We start from the raw sequence: 27,571 nt of genomic DNA on the forward strand, positions 1-27,571 counted from the left end.
TCAAAGAACGCTACGTCTTTCATTTTATCTGAACACCTCCAATGCATAGTTAACATTAAAAGTTTTTTTTCTCTTTTTTGTTATACTTGAAACTAAACCTGTTACTTTACTGTATATTAATGATAAAATTATTAGATTAATCAGTGTGTAACCAATTTATATATATATATATATATATATATATATATATATATATATATATATATATATATACAACAAAAAGTATCAAAACTTTTCTTTGTTCCATTTGTTTTGTAGAGGGAGGAACTAAAGCAACTTGTTTGACATCACACCTAAAGAACAACCAAATTTAAAAATAATCAATGATCCAGTCCTGTACTGATGTATGAGCTTTAACAGTACTTGTTGACTCTGGGTTCTCTTCACAGCTGCTGTATGAACAGTGGGCCAGCTACAGCGTCTTTTACAAGTACCAGCCTATTGGACTCATCAGGTTTGTAGTTCTCTTGTCAAACCCATCGGGTGAATTACATAAACAAATCTGCTAGAGATGGTACTTTTGCTACATCAAAAATAACTTTATCTGCTGGCAGAAAAGGTACTGTCTCACTGGGCTGCGACGAGTTACCCATCAGCCTTTTTGAGGGAGTCTCCTGAATGTGTTGCAACATTGTTTGGGGTTCTCAGTTTCCTCGCTTGTGTCGCAAAGGTGCGCTGTCCTGTCTCTTGAATTATGAACATGTTGCACCAAATTTTCTCCCAAAACAGTCAGTCAGGTGTCACGAAGAGTCTCAAGAGCACAATAGCTGAATTATCACAAATGGATGGGAGCTCTCTTTACACCACAAACATGTCCAGGTCTAAAAGCCATGCTGATGAAAAATGATAATTTTTAAAAACTGGACCACATCTGCCTGTTTTTTTCATTTCTAAAGTGTTTTCCTGCTAATTAAATCATAAAGCCAACAAAAGGATGTAATCAGTCAGATTAATGCAGCTGTGAAACTGGAATGAAAATGTGATTTTTAGTAAACAACTTCAATCTAATCACATCATTTCACTTTTTATGGAAAAGTTCATTGAGTGCTTATATATTGACCACAAATACTTTTCCACAGGAAGTATTTTGGCGAGAAGGTTGGCCTTTATTTTGCCTGGATAGGAGTCTATACACAGATGCTTATCCCTGCCGCCATCGTTGGAGTCATTGTGTTTCTCTACGGCTGCGCCACGGTCGACGATAACATACCGAGGTACGCTGCTCGCACACAACGGGGGAAATGGTTATTAGATCTCCTGCTGAGTTTGACAGCTCTTTGGTCTTTGCCCATGGTGATTGATGGGTTGGACTGGAAGAAATGGGTTGTGTGTTTTGTTTTTCCTCATTTCTTTTAAAAGAAAAAAAAGAAAGTTGAGTCTACAGCTAGCAACCTGCACCCTGTTCTAGTATGCTAAAGACAAATTTGGTCCACTTTTTATTAAGACTTGATTTGCATACAAAATGATCTGAAGCATTACCTCATTTTTAGATAATAAAAGTGTTGACACAATCGAGATGTTTTGCAGTGCGGCTTCAGTTTTGGGAAATCGTAGGTGTAGACCACACACACCCTCAAAACAGCTCCACCTGTTCACACACAAACACCAAAGTCATTAACGGACTTCACTTGTAAAAAGAGAGTCAGTTCAGGTTAGGCAGTGTGAAGACGCCATCAGGCAAATATTCAATATATTTTATTTTTGAGTCAGTGTGATGAGTTTTAGGGTAAAATTTACTTAATTTTTTACAAAAAAAAATCATCAATTTATTTTATTGTTCATAAGTTTATTTCACTGGCATGCTATAAAATTGTTTTATCCAAACTCAGAAACACAGTAAAATCCTTTAACCTTTTTTTTTTTTTTTACTTGCTATAAATAATAGAATTGCATGAGACAGAGCACGAGCTAACTAACGGGACTGATTTGAAAATCACCCTGTGTAATGTTCTTGTTTTATTTATTTATTTATTTTCTTTTTCCATGCAACTGAATCTAATAATTTATTCTGATGTCTCAATTTTTTTTCTGTTCTCCTACGACTCATTAAATCGATCCTTTATCCGTCTCTGTATTTTTTTGTTGTTGTTCTTTTTTGGAAGTATGGAGATTTGCGATGCCAGGAACAACATCACCATGTGTCCGCTCTGCGACAGCGCCTGCAGCTACTGGAAGCTCGTGACAGCATGTGGCACGGCTCGAGCAAGCCACCTGTTCGACAACCCAGCCACGGTCTTCTTCTCCATTTTTATGGCCCTGTGGGGTAAGAATGCCATCACATCCCCCCCAAAAAAAACCTCTATGGGAAAATAGTTCAGATCCCACCTGCAGACTGGTGAAACGTTTGCCCAATACAAGGTGCGCAGCTAAGTGGTCCTCTGTTTCGGCTAATAACTTGGAAATTAACCTCTTTCTGTAGAGCTCTGACACCAACTTGAATCCTGACATCAAATTTGCAACACAAATTCACTAGACTAACACACAGAGAGCCCTCTTCTGATGTCCTGCCAAACTTCGCAGCCATCTGTTAGCAGCAGCAGGGCTTCAGACTGCAGAAGTGTTGTGTTCAGATGAAGCTGGTATCTGACAGCGTCACCGCATGACAGCCATCTGGATTCATCTGCTGCTGACCCGAGGAGGCACAATACCACAAAAACAGCCTCTTTTTAAAAAACGGTATAATCAAAGGAAACAACATCACTTTAATAACAAAATGGCTACATGGGTGTGTCCATAAATGCAGATGAGAAGACTCGCCTTCATGGTGCTGGGCTTTCTCCCATTGACTAATTTACACATCGGACCAATACCAGCCGAAAAATATTGAAGCCTGTGCTTCACAAAAGGATAAATTCAGTTTCTTTGTTTGGCCAAAACAATCAAATTTAAATTTTACCAATCATTTTGTTGTTAGAAGTTCTCCGTGAAGTAAAAGCTCCAGGTGTGAGCTGTTGAGCAAAGTGGTGATGCCATTTGGAAGAGAAGATGGTGGACATGCAGGAGACTGTCCACTGATCCAAGTTTGTTGGTCTGACATGAAAATTGGACTGAGTGGGATTTAGGCTGGTTTAACATGTTTTAGTGAATTTTACAATTCTGGTTTAGTCAAACTGATGCAATAATTCTACTTTTAGAAACCTTATCTGAACATATATTCGTGTCTTTTGACGTACTTTGGCACTCGGAGTGGCTACGCTGCAGTGTCATCAGAATGGGCCTGAAAAACTCAGTGACACACTTAATCTGAAGGTTTCAGAGCTTTGCTATCAGATGGGAGTAGTATTGAAGTAGACACTCAGTGACTGTAGGCTGACCTTGTGTACAATTTCCTGTTTTTTTTTGTTTTTTTTTAGCCATTCTGTTCATGGAGCACTGGAAGAGGCGACAGATGCGGCTCAACTATGTCTGGGACCTGACAGGCTTTGGAGAGGAGGAAGAGGTGAGAAACCCCACTAATACCTTTTTATGTGCCATTTACAGTAATAAAACCAGATTAATAAAAAAGTGTTGGAATATTTGAGCTGTTTGAAACATTCTCATCTTGATGTCACACTCCAGCCCTCAATTAATTATCTTTACTTTGGTGTGGCTGAGTCTACTAATAAATATTAATGTAAAGAAAGAAAACAAAGAGCAATAAGATTTTTTTTTCTTTTTTTGTAAAAATAAAATACCATCTCCTCCCCCTCGGACAGTGTAAGATGTCCAACTAAAGTTCAGGAGTAGCACATTTGTTCCAACTAATTTGGGCTGAGATTATATATATATATACATATATAGTATCAAAGGGAAACACTATGTGCTAGCTGCTTTCACATACTGGGATGTCACCTATAACAGTAAAGATGCATTTTTGCACAAAATAAAGTCCAGTAACAGATGTTTGGATTGTGTCAGGTCAGAATGTGATGATAAATATTATTATTTAGTAAGTCAGCCAAGCTAAGAGTCGGACATCAGCATTGGATGTTCTTCAAATACATATAATACATACCTTCTGTGAACCCGTATGTGTATGTCTCTTTTTATCTATTTATCTTTTTTATCTGTTTATTTGTTTTATCTATTTCCTTTTTACTGTTTTTTTTGTTTTTTGGGGGGTTTTTTCTATCTATTGTACAGCACTTTTGCTACCCCTGTGGTTTTTAAAATGTGCTATATAAATAAAGTTGATTGATTGATCGATATAATGCAATAAAACACTGAAGTTTCTTTTTGTAAAAGTCTTGTTTCTGAGCAGCTCTAAAATCAACATGGAAATATTCCCATCTTGAGACACTGCCTGCATTCTGACATCTTTATGTTTGTGTGTCTCTGCTGTATTTTACAGGAGGAGCATAAGGTTTGAATCTGTTTTTATTTTCCGTTCGTTGTATTTCAGCTGACCGTCTTATTGACTCACTGTTTCAGATCTGTTCTCCAGCTGCTGTTATCTCACACCCTCTCTTCCTCAGGTGTCTAACAGTCTGCCTCAGGTCCTTTAAGTGGACACCCTTCTTATTGCTTCGAAGCTGTAGAAGATTTAACATTTCACCTGCAGCCCCTTTCTGCTCCTCTCAGGCTCATCTTGGTTTCTTGCCGGTTCTCATACGACGTTCTAATCTCCTCTGATAACAGATGGTCTGGCGGTCAGATGCTCTGTTGGCTCAGCACTATTGTCTTTGCTCTTATCTTTGGCCTTGATTTTTCATGTTTTTCCAGTATTTAAGTTGCAGAGGTTTCTGACCTCTTGGCTAGAAATTAGTCATGATCTATCAAGACACAAGCTGATTGTAACAACTTAGATTGAAGGTATTAAAGAAAGTGACCTTTTTATTGCATGTTGCTGCAGATTTCAAATTCTTGTGGAACAGAATTATCATATTTTTAACTTTTACGCTTGAGTTTGGAGGATTCTTGAATTGTTAAGAAATGTACTGATTGTAGTAATTATTTATAAGTGATGTGAATCAATGATTTAAGCTAAAGAAAATATCCAGTTGAAGCACGAGGCTGCCCCTCCTGAGTCTGGTTCTGCCGGAGCTCTCTTCCGGTTTAGAAGAGGGTCTCCTCTCCGCTGTCACCTGTGCATGCTCAGAACGGGAAAATAAGCAGAAGTGAAGTAAATGGATGTAACGATCCAAAGCAATGAAATGGCTTTCTTTGCTAGGCAGCTCAGTTTTACAACCTGGGTTTTTATGTTGATTTATTTCCTGAATCTGACTGTATTAAATGGGTTGAATCTGAATGCCTGAAATAATTTTTGAAATGAAAGTTGTTCTATTTTCCACATAGCACTCTGAGGCTGCTTTTATTGTGAACTAATGCCACACAAATGAACTGAATTGAATGAAAATGTTGAAAATGCACTTTGACGCGAGTCTCTGTTAAAACCACAGAATGACCTGCTCTGCAGTTACTCAGCTCCATGTTTTGACATTTTCAACAGCATTGAGCCTTTAGCGGCAAACCAGAGGATGGAAGAAGAGAAAATATTATTATTACACTCATCAAATAGCCATAAATTCAACCCCAGATCTTTCCCAGTTTCACTGGCGAAGTTGATATTCATGGAACAGAGCTTTTTTTTGTTGTCACTTTGCCAATTTAACTCAAAACTGGAGCAGGTTTTTAATGAATTTTTTGTTCAAGTACTGAACACTGAAATAACCTGATTCTGAACGACAAATTGAAGCGACTTTTACCCACATTGGGATGTTGTTGGAAGTCTGTTTTCATTCTTTCTACCTGCCACACAAACCTTCAAGCCAGCAGTGACGGTCTAACCCTCGGCTTCGTTTCCTCTCTAACTGCAGACATCCGTCTTCTGGGTTCAGTAATGCTGGTCCATGTGCACACATTCACTCACTACTGGCTGCATATTAAATGGACGTGTAACCGCATTCCTTAATCTGAAAGGATTATTTGGCTCACTAACGTTTGGAGATTTGTATGCTAATGATTATCACTTGATTGGAAGGAGGCTCACATTTGCAAAATGGAACAAATTGATACAGAACATACCTTGGCATAGATGCACAAAACTTGCACTGCACCTGGTTTTTGCTCAATTATTTGTTCCCGCTGTCTGCTCCGTCTCAGCGTCATATTCACCAAACAAATAGTGCTATTTCCCATGAAATTCAGCAGGTGCGAGCAGTTTGCACTCTTTCTCCACATTTTAAATATGACCGTCATCATACAGTCACTCAGTTTTATGTAAAAAAAAAAGTTATTTAAATGTTTGGTCATTAACATCTCCCACATTTTAATTCACAAACTCAACTTGTAAACCATGTAGTATGAGTTCTGATGAACTGAATATTAATTGGGGTTATAGCTATGCCATTCCAACACAGTACAACATTTCGGCTTTAGTTTGAAGTGTGCCATATAATCCTTTCATGATCAGTTGATGCAGTTTTATTTTATTTTATTTTATTTCACCGTGCAATGTCTCACACACAAAAAGCTTATTCTGCTGAACTCCAGAAGCCCACGCTGTTGTTTTCATTCTTTCCTCTATGCTGAGGTGGATCTTCATTGGCGTCTAGCATCCTCTAACATTTACTGTTCAGCTAATCAACAGAATGTTTAAACACATTAAGCAAACTGGTTTCCTCTTGCAGGACCACAACCGAGCAGACTACGAGCTCAAGGTCATGGAAAAGACGATGAAAATGGATCAGTCGGCTCCAAAGGTAGGATCAATCGATGTTGCACCTTTTTCGTGGGTTTTAAATCCATTTCTGCTCAGTACTATGGGTCTCATGTCAACAATCTGAGAAAACAAAACCTTCCACAAATCATTGCTTTAACCACTTTCAGACTACGTTTTAGAATATTTCACTCTTCGGCTCGATTCAGGCACACTTGATAAAAGTAACAACATAAAAGGTACTTTCAGCAAGCTGCTTGGAAAATGGGAAATGCACAGGAAAAAGACTAGAAACACTTCAGAAACTGTAACCTACATCAGCCGAACCATTCAGGTGATGATTATGCATACAGCATTGAAGGGGTCACAAATAAAAGATGATGCAGAAATTCTTGCATTTACTTGGAACTGTCTTTCATTCCAAGACATTTCTTGTTCTGTATCTTTAACGTCATTTAGTTAGTTAATATGCATCCATTCCTGCATGTCAGTCCTGAAACACATTCTTAAAAGTTTTGTCAGAAGCTGTTCCAAGCTATTATCTTTTCTCTGCCCCATAAACTCTCCTAATCTCAATTAAAGGACATAATCAACAACAATGAGAAAAGCAGTCAGGAAACAACAGTTCTAATTAGAGCAGTAATCACATTTATTGGCAGCTTAATCTTGATGGGGGGAAAAGTGTTAATGAGACACTGAGACATCTTTGTGCGAAGCGATATGTCCTGAGAGTGAGGAGGCCGCATTTAACACAATGTCCTCGTGATGAGGTTCAGAACCAAGAACCAAGCCTGTTCATGCTAAATTTCAGCCCTCTGGCTGTTGTCTTTCTCTGCACCAAGGTCACATCTTTCCTTTCATCAAGTAAACACACACACACACATACAGATATGCCTGAGCTTCCTGACCTCATTCTTCGTGGACCTGAATGTGACATGGTAGCTCGGGGTGGCATTAGCTCTGCTCCACTGGAGCTCCAGTTTGCGCACACTTGTGGTGGTTTAAAGAGCTACAAACAGACAGACATGAGGCTGTAAGATGAAAAACACACGTCTTAAACACACAGCCGGAGATACTTCAAAAATGCTTACTATTTAATCCCTTGATGTGTGAGCGCGTGCACTTGTTTGTGTGTGTATTTCAGGAGGAGAAAGTGAAGCTGACTTGTACGGACAGAATGCCAGCTTACATGGCCACTGTGGCCATGATGATCTTCATGGTGAGATTCTGCAGTCTCCCCTCACATTCAGACAATACAGTTTGTTCAGGTTTTTTTTACCAAAAACAAATTATTCAAACTGTTTCTGACTTTAAAATGAGGTGAAAATAAGACTTTCACACACACAGTGAGTGAGAGGACATAAAAACGAGTGTCAAGTATCAAATTTTGGGGGAAAATATGTAATCATCAGTCTCTGAGGATGTCTATTCAGCTGTAGTAAAAAAAATAATAAGCAGCCTCATAGAAAACATACATAATGAAACAGGAAGTAGTCATATAGGCATGCAGCTACTGTGTCTGCCTTACAATAAGGGTAATGTCACGGTGTTTGGTTGTTTGCATCACTTTTCATCGTCGGATGTTCAGCAGATTGTCACACTGAGTGTTCTGCCCACGTTTCCCTTAGATATCTGTGACCTTCGCCATCGTCTTCGGGGTTATCCTGTACCGGATCAGCATTAAGGCAGCGCTGCACGTCAGTAGCTACCCTGCAGCCCGTTCCAACATCCGAGCCACCGTAAAAACCACAGCTGCCATCATCAACCTCATTGTCATCATCATTCTAGACGAAATCTATGCCAAAATCGCTCGCAAGCTTACAGAAATGGGTGAGGCACGACTTGTTGTTTACACGTGGTGGGTGGGGTGGGCAGGGTAGGTGACTTTTAAGCCTGACAGGATAAAAAGGAAAATACTGCAGCATGAAGAGTTTTATCTGGTGTCTCCTGCATCCTGAGATGATTGAACAGCACTGCACAGACAGATGTGCATTGCTTTATTGTTTTGAAAAGTATTTTTATTAATTCTGATAAGCATTCCTTTAGGGACTGCTGCCCTTCATACCGGAGTTTTATACTAAGATCATCTTATGTTGAGGAAATGTTAAGGCTGGTTTAGTAAAATTTTGCAATATTGTAAAATGTTGCCCAATCTGTTAGTTCTTAGAGTATGTGTTGTAAATGACTACCATATCAATTTTTAACTCTGTATTTTTCAATTGAGTTATAGCCATTTGTGTGTTGGGCAATGTCACGTATCTGTTGTGGCCATTTTGAATTGGCAATCTAAAAGTTAAGTTTAATTTAAATGCAATAAGTGCTAAGTTCTTTTGGTAATGGACGAACAAGGTTGACTCCAAAAGCTGATGCCAACGTTTTAAACAAAGGAGCATTCAGAGTATGTTTTGGGAATGACTCTCAGCTACTGCCCCACCAAAGATTTGCTCAATATCTGCAATATTTGTTGACTTAAAGCAATTTGTGTTTTCTAAGGTCTATTAGCTGGGGGCAGCCATTTTGAATGAGATCGACTTCAAAAGTTAATTAGCTGTGGATGCACAACCAGTAATTACTTTCTGAGAGTTTCAGTAAAATCTATTTTAATATTTCACTGATAACATTTGAATGGTTTTACTAAACAATTTAAAACAAGTGAACACACAGATTTGCTGTTGTGGTCTCGTGTATACATTACAGAACAACTACTGAGTGAGTTAGTTTGTACTTACAGTAATAAGTATGTGTGGTCTGTGTTTCAGAGGTTCCAAAGACAGACAAGAGTTTTGAAGAGCGCCTCATTTTCAAATTGTTCGTCTTGAAGTTTGTCAATGCCTTCACACCCATTGTCTACTTGGCCTTTTTCAGGGGCAGGTAAAACATTATGATGACTCATTTACCTAAATCCAACATGTCAGAGGGATTGATGTACCTCACATATTTGTCATGAGTGTTTCTCTGTGTGTTGTTTAAAATTGTGTCATTACCAAACTGCTTACCCCCCAGCTTTTCTCTTCTTACTGATGGGTGTGTTTGTTCCCAGGCTTGTTGGGAGACCTGGAAACTACTTGTATGTTGTTGGATCATACAGGATGGAGGAGGTAATTCAGTTTGACTAAAGTTTAAAACTGATTATATAATTTATTCTGTTTTTTTTTTTTTTTGGTTGCTCTGGTAGGGTTTGTGAAACCTTTTTTAAAAAGTTAAAAAAGAAAAAAAAAATCCAGAGTATGATGGCACATTAGGCATAAATAATCATGTGAGGCAAAGATAGACAGAAAAGTTTAGGACACGTTTGTCCAATTAGTTGGTGCCAGGTGTTAGTGTCAGGATTGAGTATAAAAGGAGCATCAACTTTGCAGCTTTGTTTCTTCTGAGATGAATCATAGCTATTGACCATATGTAGAAATACTGGGACAAATACAGGAATCTGAAAGTTGAAGCTGGAAAAGGACCATTTGTCCCCATAGGCTGGTCTCAGGACGAACCCCACATCCCTAGTTTAGATGCTAGTTCCAAAAATAAAACATGGTAGCGTCCATAAACCTGGTCCTGGTTCTTCAATTCCCAACAATGATGATCATAACTCATATCTTTGTCCCAAATTAAATCAAAAAAGTTTTTACATATGAATTTGTTTCTCTCTGCAGTTCATGTCAACCTATAAATGGACTATTTGCTATTCAACAGAATACCTTAAGACCTATGTCAATCAAATAAATTACTGATTTTCCCCAATTGCTCTCATTTTCTCATACTGCTTGCACTTCTTTGCAGTCCTCACAGTCAGCTCTTTGAAACTGCCTTCATGCTTCATGTTCTTCGGCTTCAATGCATGTCTCTGTCGCCTTCTAACATTTGTCTTTTTCTTTGTCTTCCCTCCAGTGTGCTCATGCAGGCTGCCTCATGGAGCTGTGCATCCAGTTATGCATCACCATGCTGGGGAAGCAGCTCATCCAGAACAACTTGTTTGAGATTGGCATACCGTGAGTGCTGGTGTATCTGACACATACAGAACAAGAGCTGAACAAAAGACCCTTACAGGTCACTGTATGTGGGTTTAGTAAATCACAGAATATATTAAGCCCACCCACTCACTTGTACTTGCATTTGAGAGGAGTCAGATAAACGTCTGTCTGGTTTTCAGGCTCTTACCTAGAAAAAAAACACTTTGCTGAGCTCTTTGCAGTCTACAATTTTCTCTGATGTCCTGTCAGTACAGTCGTCTGAAAGTGATGAAAGTGTAGTTCACTGTATATATATATATATATATATATATATATATATATATATATATATATATATATATACACTGTAACATATATACTATAACAATATATATACTGTTTGATACTGTTTGAACAAAAGCTTCATCCTGAATACAGTCCCATGTCTGGAAGTCTTCAGTATTGTAGTATTATCAAGTCAACATCAATAAAACTGATGCTTTAAACTGTTTAAAGAATAAAAACTGAACAAAACAAACAAGAAAAATCTATTACACTTGAACTAATTAACTTCTTGATCAAAATAAATGCTCTTTCATTTTTATTTCCATTCATTTCATAGTGTTCACATCAGTGAGTAATGTTCTCCCGTTTTTTACTAATTATGTTTTTACTTCACTCATTGAACAGCGTTGAGTTTTCTTGACCTCAATTATTCTTTTATTGCTTCGTTTGTTGTCAGAATCCCTTCATGGTGTGATGATGGAGAATTAAACCTCCTTATTAAAAGTCCACTTAGTAGTCACACACAAGAAGAAACAAAAACATTTCATAAACTAGACTAATCCATGTATTAAACAATAGTCTGTACAGACTCACCGGTAGCCTTTAGAATAAAACTGAATGGTTCTTGTTATGTTGCAGGAAGCTAAAAAAGCTTCTTCGTAAGAGGAAGTCAGAGGTGACGTCAATGCCAGAGGAGGATCTAAAAACGTTGCAGCGCTTTGAGAAGGATTACTTCATGGGTCCGTTTGTTGGCATCAACCCCGAGTACATGGAGATGAGTGAGTCTTCACTTGATCCTTTTCTTACTCCTCACAGCCAAAAGGCCTTTATTGCCATCATATATAAAAACAATGATAGGCACCACTCAAATGATGCGTTTCTGAGTTGACTCAACCTCAGTCCATGTCATTATTTCTTCTGGAAGTCTGGTGCCTTTGCACGAGTCCAAAGGTTATTTGAAAGTGGTATTCTTACATAAGTTAGCAAACTTAATGGTTGCTGATATATTTTATGGAGCTTGTGGTCATTGTATCTTCTGCTTCATTTTGGACCTTTGGTTGATTTTTGTCAGAAGTTTTTTACTTTTGACAATCTGGCCTCTTCTAAAAACATGTTTCTTCTTTTAGTTGGTTTAAGCTGCTTCAGCTGTTTCTGAAAATGATTTCATCTTGTCCTTGATCAGCATTAATCATCTGAACAACAAGGTGAAATGCAGATGCATTTAAAATGTCTGACATTTACCAGACTTGACTGCTGCCCTCCACAAATCGCATCCTATTTATCTGGAAGATTCAGTGCTCATTGCCATGCACTATAACCTCTAGCAAAAACAATTAATAAATAAAAATAGTATTTACAGCTGTTGGGCAGTGTTCATTTAGCTGTCTTATATAACAGTGTCACACAAACCAGTTTATTTTAATAACTAAACATTGTGACTTTGTAAGACATTTGTTTGAAGATGTAATATTTTTTGTTTTAGATCAAAAAAAAGAAACATTATTAAATCACTATGTATCTAAATTTCCTAAATGTATGCCTACACTACTTTAAAAATGCCACAGCTGGCTGGTAAAAGTGAGTTCTTATAGATGTGAATGAGGTGTAGCTGGCTGACTGACAGGAAACTTGGCTCTGACAAGAGAGCTGTCAGTCAAAACGAGGGACAGGAGTCCAAAACGTGTTCAAGAAAGTTATGCAACCAGTAGGTCAGAATGCCTCGAAAATAGAAAGTACAAAACAAAATTATAGCTATGAAAACATGAGTGGATGTTTGTGACCACAGTATTAAAAAAAATGGCTCAGTTTTGTTTTTTTATCATTTTCTTATATCCCATCTTTTTTTGTTTGTTTGTTTGTCATGTTGTTTTAAGACCGCATCTTCCACCATCTTGTACTTTGCAGCTTTGGCCACTTCATACTCATACTTTTATGGGTACAAAAGGAAATCATCTGCCATAGTTTCTTTGTACTAGTCTTTGTGCATTTTGTCAGCCACCCATATGTTTATGATTTAATCTACTGGAGTACACTTTTGAAATGCAGATAAGCTCATTTGAACCACTTTATTATTATAACTATTAGTGGTAGCAGTGTCAACATTGTAGCCTTGAATCTAAAGACAAAAAAAAAGTAGCATGACGTTTTGTTTTAATCAGGAATTAGGCTCCTACAATAATATGTCAGTTTAAAATGTCTGACTGAAAACACAGGCTGTCTAGGCTGTGCTTGCTCTGTATTTCATACAAGAAGCATCTGTTTCAGTACTGTGACTGCATCCATTTATCCTTATTCTAAACCCCCTTAACACCTCTCAGGATCACAGGGGATAGTACTTATCTCCAGTAGTCAACTGGGGAGAAGCAGGGTTCACTCTGCTCAGGTTGTAATAGAGTTTTTTTTTTTTTTTTAATCCAAAGTAAGAGAGATGCAGGTAAGGCTGCAGGAGTTGGAGAAGTTTCTCCTTTTGCTGCACCAGCAAAGCTGTGCTGTTTCTTCAACAAAATGAAGTTGGTAAGCTGGAAGAGTTTTTATTCAGCTGTCAGCAAATATAAACAAAGCGGTATGAAACTGCAACAGCTGTGTATGAAATAGAAACCACTAACACAAGGCGGAGGTACAGCCTGGCAGAAATAGGACTTAACCAGCACTCAACATCGTATTACTGCCCAGTTTTATTATATGAGATCACATATTCATTTTTAATTGAATTGATTCTGATTATGTGAATTGAGCAATCAAAAAGAGCTCAACTTTTCCCACAGTCAACTTGGACCTCAGTCCTGAACAGAGCTACAACACCAAATAAATTCCTCTGAAGCTGTTCATCAGTCATTTAAGTGCCACTGAGTGCTTGATTCAACTATCTGAGCATCAAAGTGGTTTACACTCCAGAGCTGGTGAGATATGTATAAGTTTATTGATTACTTGAGCTTTTAAAGCAATAAATATTGACTGAATCCCTTTTGTGTTCCTCCAGTCAGAAGCAGGAAGAACCTAAGTCAACCCGTGCAGTTTGTACTTTACATACATAATGACTTCGGAGCTGCGCTAATCAATATTTTTTTATTAAGAATGTCAGCTGCAGGCAGCTGTTACTGATAAACTGCCTGCCCAACACCACAAAACACAATCCAGGACAAAGATGATCGTTTATCACCTAAAGAACCGCATACCGTGTTTGGCTCAAGGCCGACGGGTTCCAGCATGAATCTGAAGAAAGAAAATCCAACATCCTGCACTCAGTCGAGAGTAGATGGGTGTGAAATTAAAGATTCAAGAAGACACGTGTTATATTCTGCCTTCTTTTTACAGTTGACACTATTTCCTGACATAATAATAAAATGTCTGATACATGCTTTAGTAAGAATACCACAGAGATGCAATACAACGGCTTTCTGTGGATTTTCCGACCCACTTTAAAGCAGCTGGTTGTTAGAAGGTGGATGAGCTCTTTTTACATCTCTCCTACAGCTTTAGCACATCTGAGCAAGTGTAAATTTTGTACAAAAAAAAAAACCAGCAAACCCCTTAACAAGCGTTGTAACTTGTTGTCCTGTATGAAATGTACAACACTTCACCGGGGAGCTCAGACTAGCACACACCAAATTGGTAGAAAATACTTGATTGACAGTTTTAGGTTCTTAACAGAAGCACTGATTCAGGTCATGATATGAACTGACCCAAGTTGAGAAAGCTCCATGCTGCAGGTCAGACTGCTGAAACAGCCGTGAGGCGCTTACACAAGCAGACAGTCGTGTTTTCTCCTTAAAGCCTAGTCTTTACTGTCAGTACATTCCTCTGTTTTTAACGTTTTATTTAAAGTACTGCTTAAATATTAAGCATTTCACCTCAAGTTTAATTTTAAAAAAGTGCTAGGACTCCGTTCCATAATAAATTGGACCCTTCAGTGTGTTAAAACTTAGACCAAGTACACACAGAGCATAATTGTCTCATTTCTTTTTGAAGCAATGGCTGTGGATGAAAATTAACTGTTGGCCAAAAAAAAAAAAATTGTGCACTTTTTTTTTTAAGTGCAGTAAATGCAGCCTAGATTTGATGTTGAAAAGAGCCGGTGAGACAATTCTGATCAAAGCTTAGTTTGTGAGTAAATCTGAACGGCTTTCAGTCAGTCAGACTGTATTTTATTTCTTTTCATACACACTAAAAGTGCCACCAGACGTTTTAATAAATAAATGAACCTATTTAAGAGGTTTAGAAAAGAGCAATACTTCCCACTCGGTTTTGAAAGAATTGTATTCTGGACAAGATCAATTTAAAACCTACTGGTGATAACAAAAAAATGCATTTATTAAACAAATAGAAGAACAAACCAGACAGAGGTGGCTCCAAACAGATGTGTTTTTGAACTGGCCATCACTCCAAACATTCAATTATGTCTTTTCAAGCAGAACAGACACAGGAAACAGCTTTCTGAAAACAGAGTTGTTTTAATTAGCACAGGTGACAACAGCAATAACAGAAACATAATGAAACTACGCCGCTCTTTAACGACCACTAGCTTCTGTTTTCTAAACTACAATCTTTAAATGTGCTCAAAAGTCTAACCACAGATAAAAAATCTGGTAATAACTCCCCAGGTGTAAAGCTCCTCTGTCTGCTGGACATATAAATAAATCTAAACGAATAAGATTTTACTCCTTATGGTTATAAAAGCAAAGAAAAGTTATAAATATTTTAAGTTTATGCTGCTGCTATAAGGTACTAGGAATAAAAAAAAAAGGTCTGAATTCAGCGTTATTATCAATGAAATTCTGCCTCTGATGCAGCTCTTGTCTCTACCTTGACCTCTGACTTCTCAGCCAGATAATCAGGAAATGAACGAAGACACATCGGGAATAAAGCGGTTTTGCAATTTTGATTATTGTAGGTTCTGGACACTGACAAATAATAACTTAGTATATGAGATTAAAGTGGGGCATTTAATCTGCTTCGTGCACTACGGTGATACTGCAGCAAAAAGAGATCATATATATATCAGGAATAATCCTGAGTCTCATCTTCATGGAAACCATAAGTCATTCGGTTGGCCTGTGAAGGTTCTTTGTACTGTCATGTCTAGTACTAAATCTCTTTTCAAGCATAAAACTGTGTCCTTGCCCTTTTCTCTCGTCATCCCTGTCTTTAGTCATCCAGTTTGGCATGGTGACCCTTTTTGTGGCCTCCTTCCCTCTGGCTCCGCTCTTTGCTCTGCTGAACAATATCATCGAAATTCGCCTGGATGCCAAGAAGTTTGTCATGGAGCTGCGCAGGCCACTTGCAGCCAAAGCCAAAGACATAGGTACGTTTCCTACACTCTGATTTAAATAATGAAGAAACCAGTCAATTAAGTCAAATGATTAACCTTACCGCGTGAAGCTGTGTAGCTACAAAAATGTCTTTGAATTTGGAAAATTTTAGATGAACAACACTCTTCTGGAGGGTTTGAAAAAGTGATTAATTAGCAAAATGGAGATCTCTAACGACCCACTTGTAACATTCCTGGAGTGATTCATGATGCGAGGCTTTTCTGCCATCTGGTACGGAGAATGCTTGTGCCATCTAGTGGTGGATGGTTCATGCTGGTCCATTGTTCGCCTTCTGTTGGCATCTAAATGACAGCTCTTTTAACTCTCTGCAGGTATCTGGTACAACCTCTTGAGGGGGCTCAGCAAAGTGGCAGTCATTGTTAACGTGAGTCTTATTTCACATTTAAAATTTGACAGATTGTGTGCATGGGGAGAGCTTTCATTGACACGTGTGTGTATATATTGTTAATGTACATACGTATTTAGCACTTCGTATACAGAAACATAATGAAGTATTTTGAAGTTCAGGTTATTTTTGTGAGTTCACAGATGTCTAAGTGTTTGGGGAAATAGAGATAATTATCTGCTGGGTTGCACTGATTGCACAACTTCAGGAGCCATGATAAGTAAAATGTTAGGCAGTTAAGGAATAATACAAATAAATGGAGCTCTGCCTTCAATAAATAAGAAGAAAGCAGTCCGAATATTGTTGCCATGTTTCCAGTAACCCAGCTGATGTGTCGTTCTCTTCACCAGGCTTTTGTCATCGCTTTCACCTCGGACTTCATCCCCCGACTGGTCTACCAGTACACATACAGTCCTGATGGGACCATGCATGGCTTTATCAATCACACTCTATCATATTTCAACGTGAGTGATTTTCAGAATGGCACAGCCCCTGTGGCGCCAATGCACCTGGGCTACAAGGTGGAAATCTGCAGGTAAGGTTTCACTTTGGTGGGTTCTAAAAAAAAAAAGAGCTGAATTACAGAAGCTTGTTGAATTTAAATGGGGAAAAAAAAGATACATCTTCCAAACTTCAAGCATCACAAAAAAATCTTAATAAATGCGTGTGTTTACTTGTCTTTATAGATATAAGGACTACAGAGAACCCCCGTGGTCCAGCACACCGTATGAACTGTCCAAAGAGTTCTGGGCCATTCTTGCTGTTCGCCTCGCCTTTGTTATCATCTTTCAGGTTCGGAACGACACACAGAGACAGTAGTGCAGCACACATGCAGCATGCCTGTTCGTGCTTTCAAACAAGCCTACCACTCACTTGTGTCATTCATATTTTATGTCGCAAAAGCAAACAAGTCAGTCATACATGGACTTATAGCCTGTATGTGGAACATTTGGATAATTGAGTTAATGTTAAAGTGGAGTTCTCTGAGTCGGCTGTCATACACAATCTATTACAGGATATTTCTGGATTTCTATGTCTAACACCTCTAAAATCAGAGCATATAGCACAATACACCAATCAGCCAGTACAATAAGGTTCCAGTATAAAATATTTGAAACACAGCAAATGACGACTTGATAAAGGTGATCTACTGACACTTCTACTGATTTCACACAGCCTTTCTCACTCTGTGGTTTAGGTTGTGGAACCCTCTTAAAGTTTGTTTCCTTCACACAATTTATTTGTATTTTATACAATTCATTGCTTTATAATATTGAGGTAAAACAAAACAAATGGCCATTTTACTATGAGCCCCATCAATCAGAGGTCTTTATTCACTCTGTCCCTTACAGAACATGGTGATGCTTATGAGTGACTTTGTGGACTGGCTAATCCCGGACATCCCCAAGGACATCAGCCTCCAGATCCACAAGGAGAAGATCCTCATGGTGGAGGTCTTCATGAAGGAAGAGCAGGGTAAGAGGCTTGCAGCGCTGGACAACCACAACAAGGACAACTGCCCCAGCCCCTCGTCAATCCATCAGAGCCCACCACAACCCCGTTCACGCCCAGTAATCCACGCTAAGGCGAGCTGGTAAAGCGTCACGTCTTCAGCACCAACACATGGCTGGCTTTTAATCAGCAAAGCTTCTGTTGTATCTAGTTTAGAGCTATTTTTAAATTTTGCCTCGCTCACGTCAGAATTCCTTCCCCCGCAGAAGAGGACCGATCGCTACTTGTCCCGTCTTTAGATGTGACATCTTTCCCATCCTCTGCCACTTGGCCAAAACCTAAGCAACTACACGGATGGTATTCCGCCATATATGCTTGTGTTTATTTATTGGATGTATTTGAGAGGAAGAAGCCATTAGCTTCGCTGAGGGATCAGATTTAAAAATTCCCCAGAGGAAGCGGTGCCAAACTCAGCCTACAGCCTAATGTGAAGCGTGATGCTCATAGCTGCCACCTCTCCCGTGGGATTTACACGCACCTTTTACAATGAAGAAAGTCTCCATAATTCCGTCCAAATCGTCCTCCTGAAAAAAGCTTTCTCCTTGTATCTTCACACTGGGATATAACTCAAAAGCAGATAGGCTTCACATTAATGTGTAAAGCTTTTTTAATTTTTTTTTAAACATTATCATTAGTAGTAGTAGTATTTGCAGTCATGTACAGATGCAGGACTTTATTGATGCTTCAATTTTTAGGTTAAACAGCAGGGTTAGGAAGACTTTTTGTGTTACGCAGCCTGTCAGTTTAGTGTATGAACACTAAAACGTCACATTTGTTAGACTTTGAGTGTGATGACACAGCTTCACAGTGCTCAGAATTAGCATTCCTGGAGGCACAATCATGTTATTGTTTCTAATGAATTGGAATCCCTAAAGCTGCAATTGGCAAGCTTTAAAGTTAAAGTGCAAGTTATTACCTTCCACGTGGCCTTGTCGATGGTGTGCTCACTGTCCTGGTTAAAAGCTGAAAATTATCAAATCATTAGACTCAAATATAATAATTAAAATATCATAAGTTATCTTTTATCTTTTCATTTGCAGGTGAAAAGATAAAAACTATAAGCATGAATGCTGTGGAGCTGAAGAGCACATTTTCTTTATTATCTACATTGTTTCCATTAGTGTTTTAATGGGTGATACAGTTTAAAGAATAGCATTAGAAATGTTTTTTTTTTAAATGCTGCTTTTTAGAGGTAGTGCTTTTTTTCTTGTTTTTGGATTAAAGTGTTCTGTGAAAGGTAGAACAATGTTGCAAAAAAAAAGAAACCTAGGCAAAACTATTTCCTATAAACAAATAATTACACTACTCAGTTGGGAGAAAACCTTCTTTAGACCTCTGTTCTTGTTTTCATCTTGAGGTTTTGTATAGTTTGTGACCTCTGTCATCACTACAATGCGTAACCGTGTCTATGTTAGCGCCTTTTGATGAGGCTTTTATATTTATTTTATCCCCAAATGATTTTGGCAACACTTTTACATTTATTTTTTAAATTTGCTTGTCTACTTCATGAAACCAAGCCTGTCAGTTTTGAAGGAAATATGTTGGTCATATGGCAGCCATTTTGAAATGAGGGTTCTGTGGAAAAGCTACGGCCAATCAATGTCTTACCTGCCGTAGCTTTTTGAACGGCTTCAGTTTGCAGAAATGTGGTTAAGGCCTGACAAGCTTATAGAAGAGATAAAAGCAACCTCATACTGAACATCAGTGTCTTGCTCAATGCCGTCTCAGTTACAGTATGAGACTCTCGCTGCCTTATTCTCTGGGTTGTCCATTATCCAAACATCACTGGTCATTCTTTAAACTAACATCAGATCAGTTAAGATGTCCGCTGAGTAGCTTTGTACACAAAGAACCACAGAGAGTCAGAGGAATCTTTAAAGCAGCACTTTTTTAACGTTACGTTGCCTTATTTTAATCTTGTAAATTGCTTTTTGCCTTGTCCTCTGTCTGCAAGACTGAATATAAACTATTCATAACGCTGCATAAAACACCATGTGAGCGTGACATTATCGTGCTGAGGAACAGAAGTGTACTACAACATGCAAACTGCAGTGTCAGATTGTGGGGGGGGCACTGGTGCCTATTTCCAGCAGTCACTGTGCGAGAGGCGGAGTACACCCTGGACAGGTCGCAAGTCCATCACAGGGACAGAGGGAGACAGAGAGACAAACAAGACAAACAACCGTTCATGCTCTCACTCACACCTAGAGACAGTTCAAAGTTACCAGTTAACCTAGCTTGCATGTTTTTGGTCTGTAGGAGGAAACCGGAGTTCTGGAGGATTCAGTCGCTCCAAATTAAAGCCCTCTCCTAAGACTGATAGAATGTATTATTTCATATTTTTAATGCCTATTTATGTATCATAATTTAAGGTGCAACCGTGATGTCTGTTTTTAACTACACAACGATGCATTTATCGTATTGAGGGGTTTTATCAGCCCGCCTGGGACCAATGATGCACCAAAGAGAACCATCCTCAAATAAAACTTTCTTTAAGAAATTAGATCTCATCAAATGGACTGCGTTCGCTGTATCTAGAATTGTCTGGAGGAAATGTAAGTCGATGCGGTTTGCAAATATTTTATTATTGAAGATGTTACTGCTTTCTGCACATTGATTTGTACCAAATGTATCCCTGTTTTTTACCATGTCATTGCGTAGGTTAAGAGGTAGATTAGAACCAGGAGCAGGGTTTGTTTGAGAATAAACCCTTTTTTTTTTCCCCCAAAGATTTTTTTACATCCTGCTGTCGCATTTTAAAAACCCTCGTCAATTTTGTCGTCGCCATATGTCAATTGTATCAATAAAACACAGAGTTGGGACATGCTTCTGTCTGTTCTGATGTCAAAGCACATTTCACAACAAGAATGAGTGTATCTGCATGTAGAATCTATGATAGTGTCTATTTTGTTGATGTTGTTTAATATATGCGAATAAACCATTAGTGAATTGCCTTGATTTGGAGTTTTTATTTTATATGCTTTGACTGTTTGGATAATTTATTTCTGGAGAATTGCACAATTAAAAAGGAACGTCAAATCCCATCAAAGAATGAGGTTTAAATACACATTTTTGACGTCGTTTACCTGAAAGTACAGATGGTTAGTACAATCAAATCATCAAAAAAAGTCTCTTTGTCTTTGACTAAACTGTTAGAATTACTTTCAATGTATGGCTACTTAGAGTGGTGGGACAAAATCGTTTTTGGTTTTTTTTTTTGTGGCTACACACTCCAGCAAAGATTTCATTTGAACTTATCTTTGTTAAATCTTTCAGTGATTAAATAAACTAAATTCATTAGTGTCATATAGTTCATTGCAAAAGTTGATGTTTTTGTGTGTCACAATCAAACTTTTAATCTTGAAATCAAAAGGAAACCTAACCCTTGCACATACACACACCAAAAAAAAAGGGAAATAGGAAATAAAACTAAACATAACAGCAATTCACAGTCAAGTGACTAGTTTCAGTTATTAATCCACGAAGCAAATAATTAACATAGTTAGCATACCTAATTGTACTTAGCTCTAATAAGAAAGAAATAAACTTCTACACATGAACTGAACCAATGAACTCAGCTGTATTCAATAACACAACAAGTCGCCACTCACCTTCTGGCATAAACACAAACTGAATAAACACAGGCAAAACATCCTCCCTCCGCTACCGCAGAGAGAAAAAGACAAAAAGTCAGCATCGCGTCTGAGCTGCTCCGCTGCACACCTGTGATGCATTCAGGGGGCGTCTGTAAATCTTTGGGAAGTTCAACAACAGGCAATTCGGAACCTTTTATGATAAACTAAACATATATCGTGTGGACTTTCTAACAGCGCGAAAAGACCTGTCACCAAATCGTGACAGGAGGAAATAGCTGCAGCATATCAATTAAATCGCACTAAAAGCATCATTTCGTTCTATCAACAAAAACAAACAAACAAAAACACAATATTTGGATTATCGGACTCACATAAGCTCAATGGTTTCTCTCCACCCAGCAGCTGAAACGCTGTCCGTTTAGATGTGGATGAAGATGTAGCAGATGAGGCTGGAGCCCCTGTGTTTACTTTTGAATCGTCACCAAATCTGCTAGATTTGTTATTGTCGTCATGGCAACATGAATGACGTCATTGGCACGTGCAAGACACGTGCAGGTGCTGAGCTGTGATTGGCGGACCAAAGTTCCTGCATGCTGATTGGCTGTCAGATCATGACGACATACACAAAAAAGATATAAATAGGGGGTCTCAGCTGTCATTTGCCAAGTGCCAACAGGCACTGCTCTGCCTCCCTCTGGGGGGTTCGGCCTTTGGGTCGGACTGTGGCCTTTTTGGTCGCACCTCTGGACGGATTGCAGGGTTTGGATCTGCGCCTGGAATCGTTCGGCGATCAGCACGGCGGATCACGACGGCGGATCAAGACGGCGGATCACGACAGTGGATCAACACAGCAATTTTTGCTGATGTGAGTATTCATCAGTGATTTTTGAATGATTATTCTGATTGTACTTTACATTATGTGTACTATAAGATTATTTATTCTATTTTTTCTCAACTTACAGGCATTTACTACACAAAACAAAAAAACGTTTATCTAATAATGAGAATGAGGTAACTACAGAAACTGCTTTTTGCAGGTTTCATAACCATCACTGTACTGGCATGTCATGATAAAACACAACAACCTTTATTGATTTAGGTAGTAATGCATTCTGCTTCACTTAAACTAAAATGACCACAATAGGAGTTGAAATGTGAGGGTGCAGAGATAATTTCCATCCTTGCAAACGTCCATGATCTGACAATCCATGCAACTTCTCTTACTTTGATTTTCTGGGAAAAATCTTGCCATCCTCAGGTGCCATCATGGTGTCAGATGGCACTAAACAAAGCAGAAAATATTTCTCAAACTTTAGAGTCATCCTGATTTCAAACTTTCTTTTACAGGCGATCAGATCCACACACTCAGCAAGTGGATAATGTTACTGGTAACATTAATTTGGTTTCAATCATATTGTTTCCCCAAATGTAAAAAAGGTCACAGATCTCACAATCCTGCCACTAACTATTGTCATTTTCTTCTGTTGTTGTTTTTAAGATGGTTCAGCGGCTTAAACCAGAAAGAGGAAGCAAGGCTACCCATGGAAAGGTCATGTCTAAGAGGACTGGGAAGGTGGTTCAGAAAAGACCCGCGACTGGCAACCCGCATGTTGCCACACTGGTAAAGAAATTGCTGGACTTCAAGTGGGACTTTGTCTCGGTAGGTCACAGCTGTCTTGTCATAATGTTATTATTATGTTCTTGTTTTAACTCCAGTAAAACTGCACACTCAACTCAATGCTTTATAACATTTAAAATGGTGTGCTTGTCACAGCAGTGTCCTCTAACACTGTAGGAACACTGTGCAACTACTTTGATAGTAGTCTTTGTTCAAGTACTTGAGGGCACTTCAAGTAATTCTTAACCTGTTTACAGTAACAGCAATACTAGCAGTTGCTAGTGTTACTAGTGCTGGTCCAGCTCCAAAACTACAATACCTCACTGGTATTTGATAAAAAGGTCAAATCTATGCTAAAATCTTGTGTTCTGAATGTGTTTGTGAAGCGTGAACAATCAACATTCATATAAACTAATTCATGTCCTTTCAGTGAGTCATCATGGTTGTGCCCTGAGTCCTCTGTTGCTTAAGATGACATTGCGCCCCATGAATTTACAAACACACACAAATACGTGTCATATACACATTCAAGTCACTTGTTTTGAATAAATGCTTCAACCTAATTAAGTTTTGGTCTTCATCGTAACTGATGTGCAGGGGGATGATGAGTGGTTGACCTCAGTATTTTTTTAAGTCTGGCTACGACCCTGCTCTCAAGGTCCCAATTTTTTTATTATTAGAAAACGGAAAGGTTATGTGACCACAGCAAACCTGCCATGGGAGGGTTGTCCACCAAAATTCACAAACCAGGTAAGAAGGGCATTAATCAGAGAAACATCCAGAAGTCTGAACACAACCCTGATGGAGCCGAGCAGCTCTTCGGCAGACATGACAGTATCTGTTCACAGGACCACTGTAAGCTGCACAGAGCTGGGCTTCATGGAAGAGCGGCAAGAACAAAAAAGGCATTGCTTAAAGTATTTTAAAAAGCAAGACTGCTTAGATGGTATTCCTCAAACACGTGGACAAGGGAGCTGTGGTCAGATGAGACCAGACTCAGGCTTTTAGGCCGATCAGGACACTGCCACCATCCCTACAGTGAAGCATGGTGGTGGCAACATCAGGCTGTGGGGGCATCTTTCATCAGCAGGGGCTGAGAGACTGGACAGAGCGAAAGCAGAGAAAGTCTTAAAGAGACTGGGTTTTTTTGCGGCAGGTCGACACACTGCTGAGGGAGAACCAGTTATGAGCGGCCCGCTGAAGTTTGAGCAAACAAAGTTGCTTAAAACGGAATAATTTCACTGAGAGTTTTAGTTTTAGTTTTAAACTTGGCCCTGAGACAGAGTTCCTTCATTTTAAGTAGCTGCTGTCAATGTTCAATGTGATTTCCTCTTGACGAGAGGGAAACACCCCGAACCAGTGACGTAGAACATACGTCACTGCCCCGAACTTGTTGAGCTCCCAGGCGGAAGTGAAAGCAAAAGCCGAGAGTTTTCCTCGCTGAGGTGTGTCAGCTGGGATCCGGGCTCGGAGACATGGATCCTCAACAGTTCAACGCGGTTCTGCTGGACATTTCGAACCGGATGAGCTCCGACGAGCTGGACAAACTCAAGTTCCTGGTTTCGGACCGGGTGGGGAAACGAGATCTGGAGAGGATCACGACGGGACACGGACTGTTCGAGGTTCTGACGCAGAGACGCCTCCTGGCTCCGGACATCACCGACTATCTGTCCGAGCTGCTCAACCAAATTCACCGACCCGACCTGTCGGACAGACTGAACGGCGAGCAGCCTGATGACGTCCCGGATCCGGAGACAGGTTCGTAGACGTTCGTAGAAGTCCCCCAGCCCGCCCCCCATGTGATTGTGAGTGGAGTCCAGGGCCGGTCCGAGATAAAGGGCAGCCTCCGGGAGGGGGGGCTCTTTGAGGGGGGCCTTCTTTACTTTGGAGCTGGAAACTACACAATAAAACTTTATCTTTCAGTTTCTGATTGTTCCTATTCAGTAGAGTTTTGTATAATCAAACAAGGTCGCAGTCACAGGGTCAATCAGGAAAGAAAACAAACAAGTTAAGCTTTGCATTTTACATCAGATCATTCAGACTGTTTCTTCTGTATTTATTGATATTCTTAATGTTATTCAAGTGGATAGGTTGGTTAATTATATTAGCTAGGTGGTAAAAGACATTGGCAAATATATTTGTCGAACTAAACAATGTAAAATGCGGAGGCTGCGTTGACTTAGGAAGAAGCGGGGTCAGAATCTGGTGTGACTTAGAGAAAGTGCGTTGATTCTTGTGTTGCGAGGCTCCCCTTTTTTTTAAAATCCCCATTGACCACTGAACACATCGCGTGACATTACATCAATATGACTGGAATGCCTCCCCCTGCCCAATTCAGAAACTTGAAAAGGTCAAAGATTCCTGACCAGCCCTGACATCAAAATCTAATATGGCTGCCTCGTGTATAAAAAAACAGTTGCGCTTGAACACCACGTGTTCGACTTGTAGCTCGACCATGGTTAAGCAGAGTCTGGCGGTATTCCAAGTTTTGAATTCCATGGTAGGCTAAAGGAACACAGTAAAAGAGCACCTGTGTCAGTAAAATAATCACTGATGTGACCGACCCAGCGGGTCAGAGAGATGTAGACTGGTTGAACATTTTGATATCATCGAGACCAGAGGTGTCAAGCTTTATTTAAATGTGGGCTGAAACTAAATAAACTAATTATGTCAGTTTCGGTCCTCCATAGTCCAAATCTTCATTTCAAAAGTGTTCTTCGGGAGATAAAATCACAGGGTGTGGCTTTCAACGTGGGTGGGTACATATCCGGTAAAGGTGAGTGCAATGTGAGTGACATGGCTTAGAATGCAGTTTTGCAAGCCATACATTAGGTTTCTACGTTAGGTTGTGATTTTTTTTTTATTTTTTATTTAAATTGGCCATGCAAATAATGCGTCAGCTTCCGAACATCATGTAGGGAAATGCTGGCCATTATGAAATCAACCAGGAATTTGAAGCTGAAATGGGTGCAGCTTCCCCATAGGGCGGTTCCTGTACACGTTTTAAGTTCCACCCACTCCTTATTTAAAATAAATAAATAAATGAACACGTTAAAATTAATCACATGATGACTATGGTTGAATCTCATCTTAAGAACTTGAGAATACCGGAAACTGTAAAAAGAAAATTGAAAAAAAAAAAATGTGATTAGAGAAATAAAAGAGAAGGAAATTCAAGCTAGAAATTGTAGAGGAATAAATATACGGATAAAGCTTAAAAAATTGTAACCAATTTGCTTGATTTCTTTCTTTCTTTTCTTCTCCCTCAGTTAAACTAAACATCGCCGCGGAGGTGGTGGCAGCGAACCTGAGCAGAAACTGGCGTAAACTGGGCCGGAGGCTGCAAGTGAGTGACGTCAAGCTGGAGTCCATCTCCAGAAAACATCCGACAGACCTGGAGGAGACGACGCTGGAGCTGCTGAAGGAGTGGAGGAGGAGTCAAGGAGCTGAGGCCAGAACCGAGGAGCTGATCAGAGCCCTGAGGGACTGTCAGCTCAATCTGACCGCCGATAGGGTGGAGGACGAACTGAAAAACGCAGGATATCAATAGAGATTTCCAAATAAGATTCAGGGTTGGCTGAAAAAAAAAAACAATAATCGAGAAGGTTTGGTCGATAAAATAATGTACATCTGATTTTTGATTTTTGAGTTGATAAGGAAATTAATGTTAAAAAAAAAACATGCACCTGGATTCTCTTCAGTGTCATGACTCATCCTTTAATCTGAAGCTAAAACACTTATGTAAAAATAATATCATTATGCAACTTAAACTTATTTACATCTGAAAAGTTGCATGATCATCCATCAAGATGGAAAACAGGTTTAGGTACGACATACAGACAAGTGTTGGACCTGCCATCTTTGTTTACATTAAAAAGCCCATTTTATAAATCTGCTTTTTCACGTTTAATTTTTTTTTCTGACTACAGTGTATGTACTGTATTTCAGTGTGTATTTGTTTTTGTCTTGCTGTTTTTATTTTCTGGTTTTGCATCTATGTGGGGTTGAGTGTTCAGGTTGACCTTGATGTCTATGAATACCCAAGCAGCTGAGCCCAGAACCGAAGTTCTTTAGTTTTTTTTTTTTTTAGTTGGAGACTAGTTGGCGACGCAAACATGACTCAGTATTGTGCAGATTTTTGTGTGCAGTCTTAAAGCTCCGCATGACCAATTTTTGAAAACATTGCTTTCAAAACTACATCCTAAGTCATGCTGATTATTATGATATGTTGTCTCTCTTTGTACCCATCTAGGTAGGGTTAATG

The 27,571-nt window shown here is 39.1% G+C and overlaps 2 protein-coding genes across 4 annotated transcripts in view; both read left to right on the plus strand.

Moving 5' to 3' along the window:
- ano1a (anoctamin 1, calcium activated chloride channel a) overlaps positions 1-21,051 on the plus strand; it is a 55,203-nt gene extending 34,152 nt beyond the window's left edge. For 2 of the 3 annotated variants that reach the window (XM_037979740.1, XM_017419629.3), the window contains exons 10-26: positions 390-454; positions 1,080-1,214; positions 2,103-2,263; positions 3,354-3,439; positions 4,331-4,342; positions 6,609-6,680; positions 7,782-7,856; positions 8,266-8,467; positions 9,397-9,508; positions 9,678-9,735; positions 10,520-10,620; positions 11,506-11,645; positions 16,016-16,168; positions 16,508-16,560; positions 16,932-17,116; positions 17,268-17,373; positions 17,934-21,051. In XM_037979740.1, the coding sequence (XP_037835668.1) occupies positions 390-454; positions 1,080-1,214; positions 2,103-2,263; positions 3,354-3,439; positions 4,331-4,342; positions 6,609-6,680; positions 7,782-7,856; positions 8,266-8,467; positions 9,397-9,508; positions 9,678-9,735; positions 10,520-10,620; positions 11,506-11,645; positions 16,016-16,168; positions 16,508-16,560; positions 16,932-17,116; positions 17,268-17,373; positions 17,934-18,179 (1,962 nt within the window). In that variant the 3' untranslated portion in view covers positions 18,180-21,051. The remainder of the gene's footprint in view (positions 1-389; positions 455-1,079; positions 1,215-2,102; positions 2,264-3,353; positions 3,440-4,330; positions 4,343-6,608; positions 6,681-7,781; positions 7,857-8,265; positions 8,468-9,396; positions 9,509-9,677; positions 9,736-10,519; positions 10,621-11,505; positions 11,646-16,015; positions 16,169-16,507; positions 16,561-16,931; positions 17,117-17,267; positions 17,374-17,933) is intronic. The other variant, XM_017419630.3, reaches the window with a different exon arrangement.
- A 3,642-nt stretch (positions 21,052-24,693) lies between these two features.
- Positions 24,694-27,087, plus strand: fadd (Fas (tnfrsf6)-associated via death domain). Its single transcript, XM_017419555.3, has 2 exons — positions 24,694-25,065; positions 26,577-27,087. Exons 1-2 carry the CDS (start codon positions 24,783-24,785, stop codon positions 26,855-26,857), a joined length of 564 nt encoding a protein of 187 aa, XP_017275044.1. The 5' UTR covers positions 24,694-24,782; the 3' UTR covers positions 26,858-27,087.
- The last annotated feature ends 484 nt before the right edge of the window (positions 27,088-27,571 follow it).

Source organism: Kryptolebias marmoratus, linkage group LG15 (assembly GCF_001649575.2).
Source record: "Kryptolebias marmoratus isolate JLee-2015 linkage group LG15, ASM164957v2, whole genome shotgun sequence".
NCBI classification, from domain to species: Eukaryota; Metazoa; Chordata; class Actinopteri; order Cyprinodontiformes; family Rivulidae; genus Kryptolebias; species Kryptolebias marmoratus.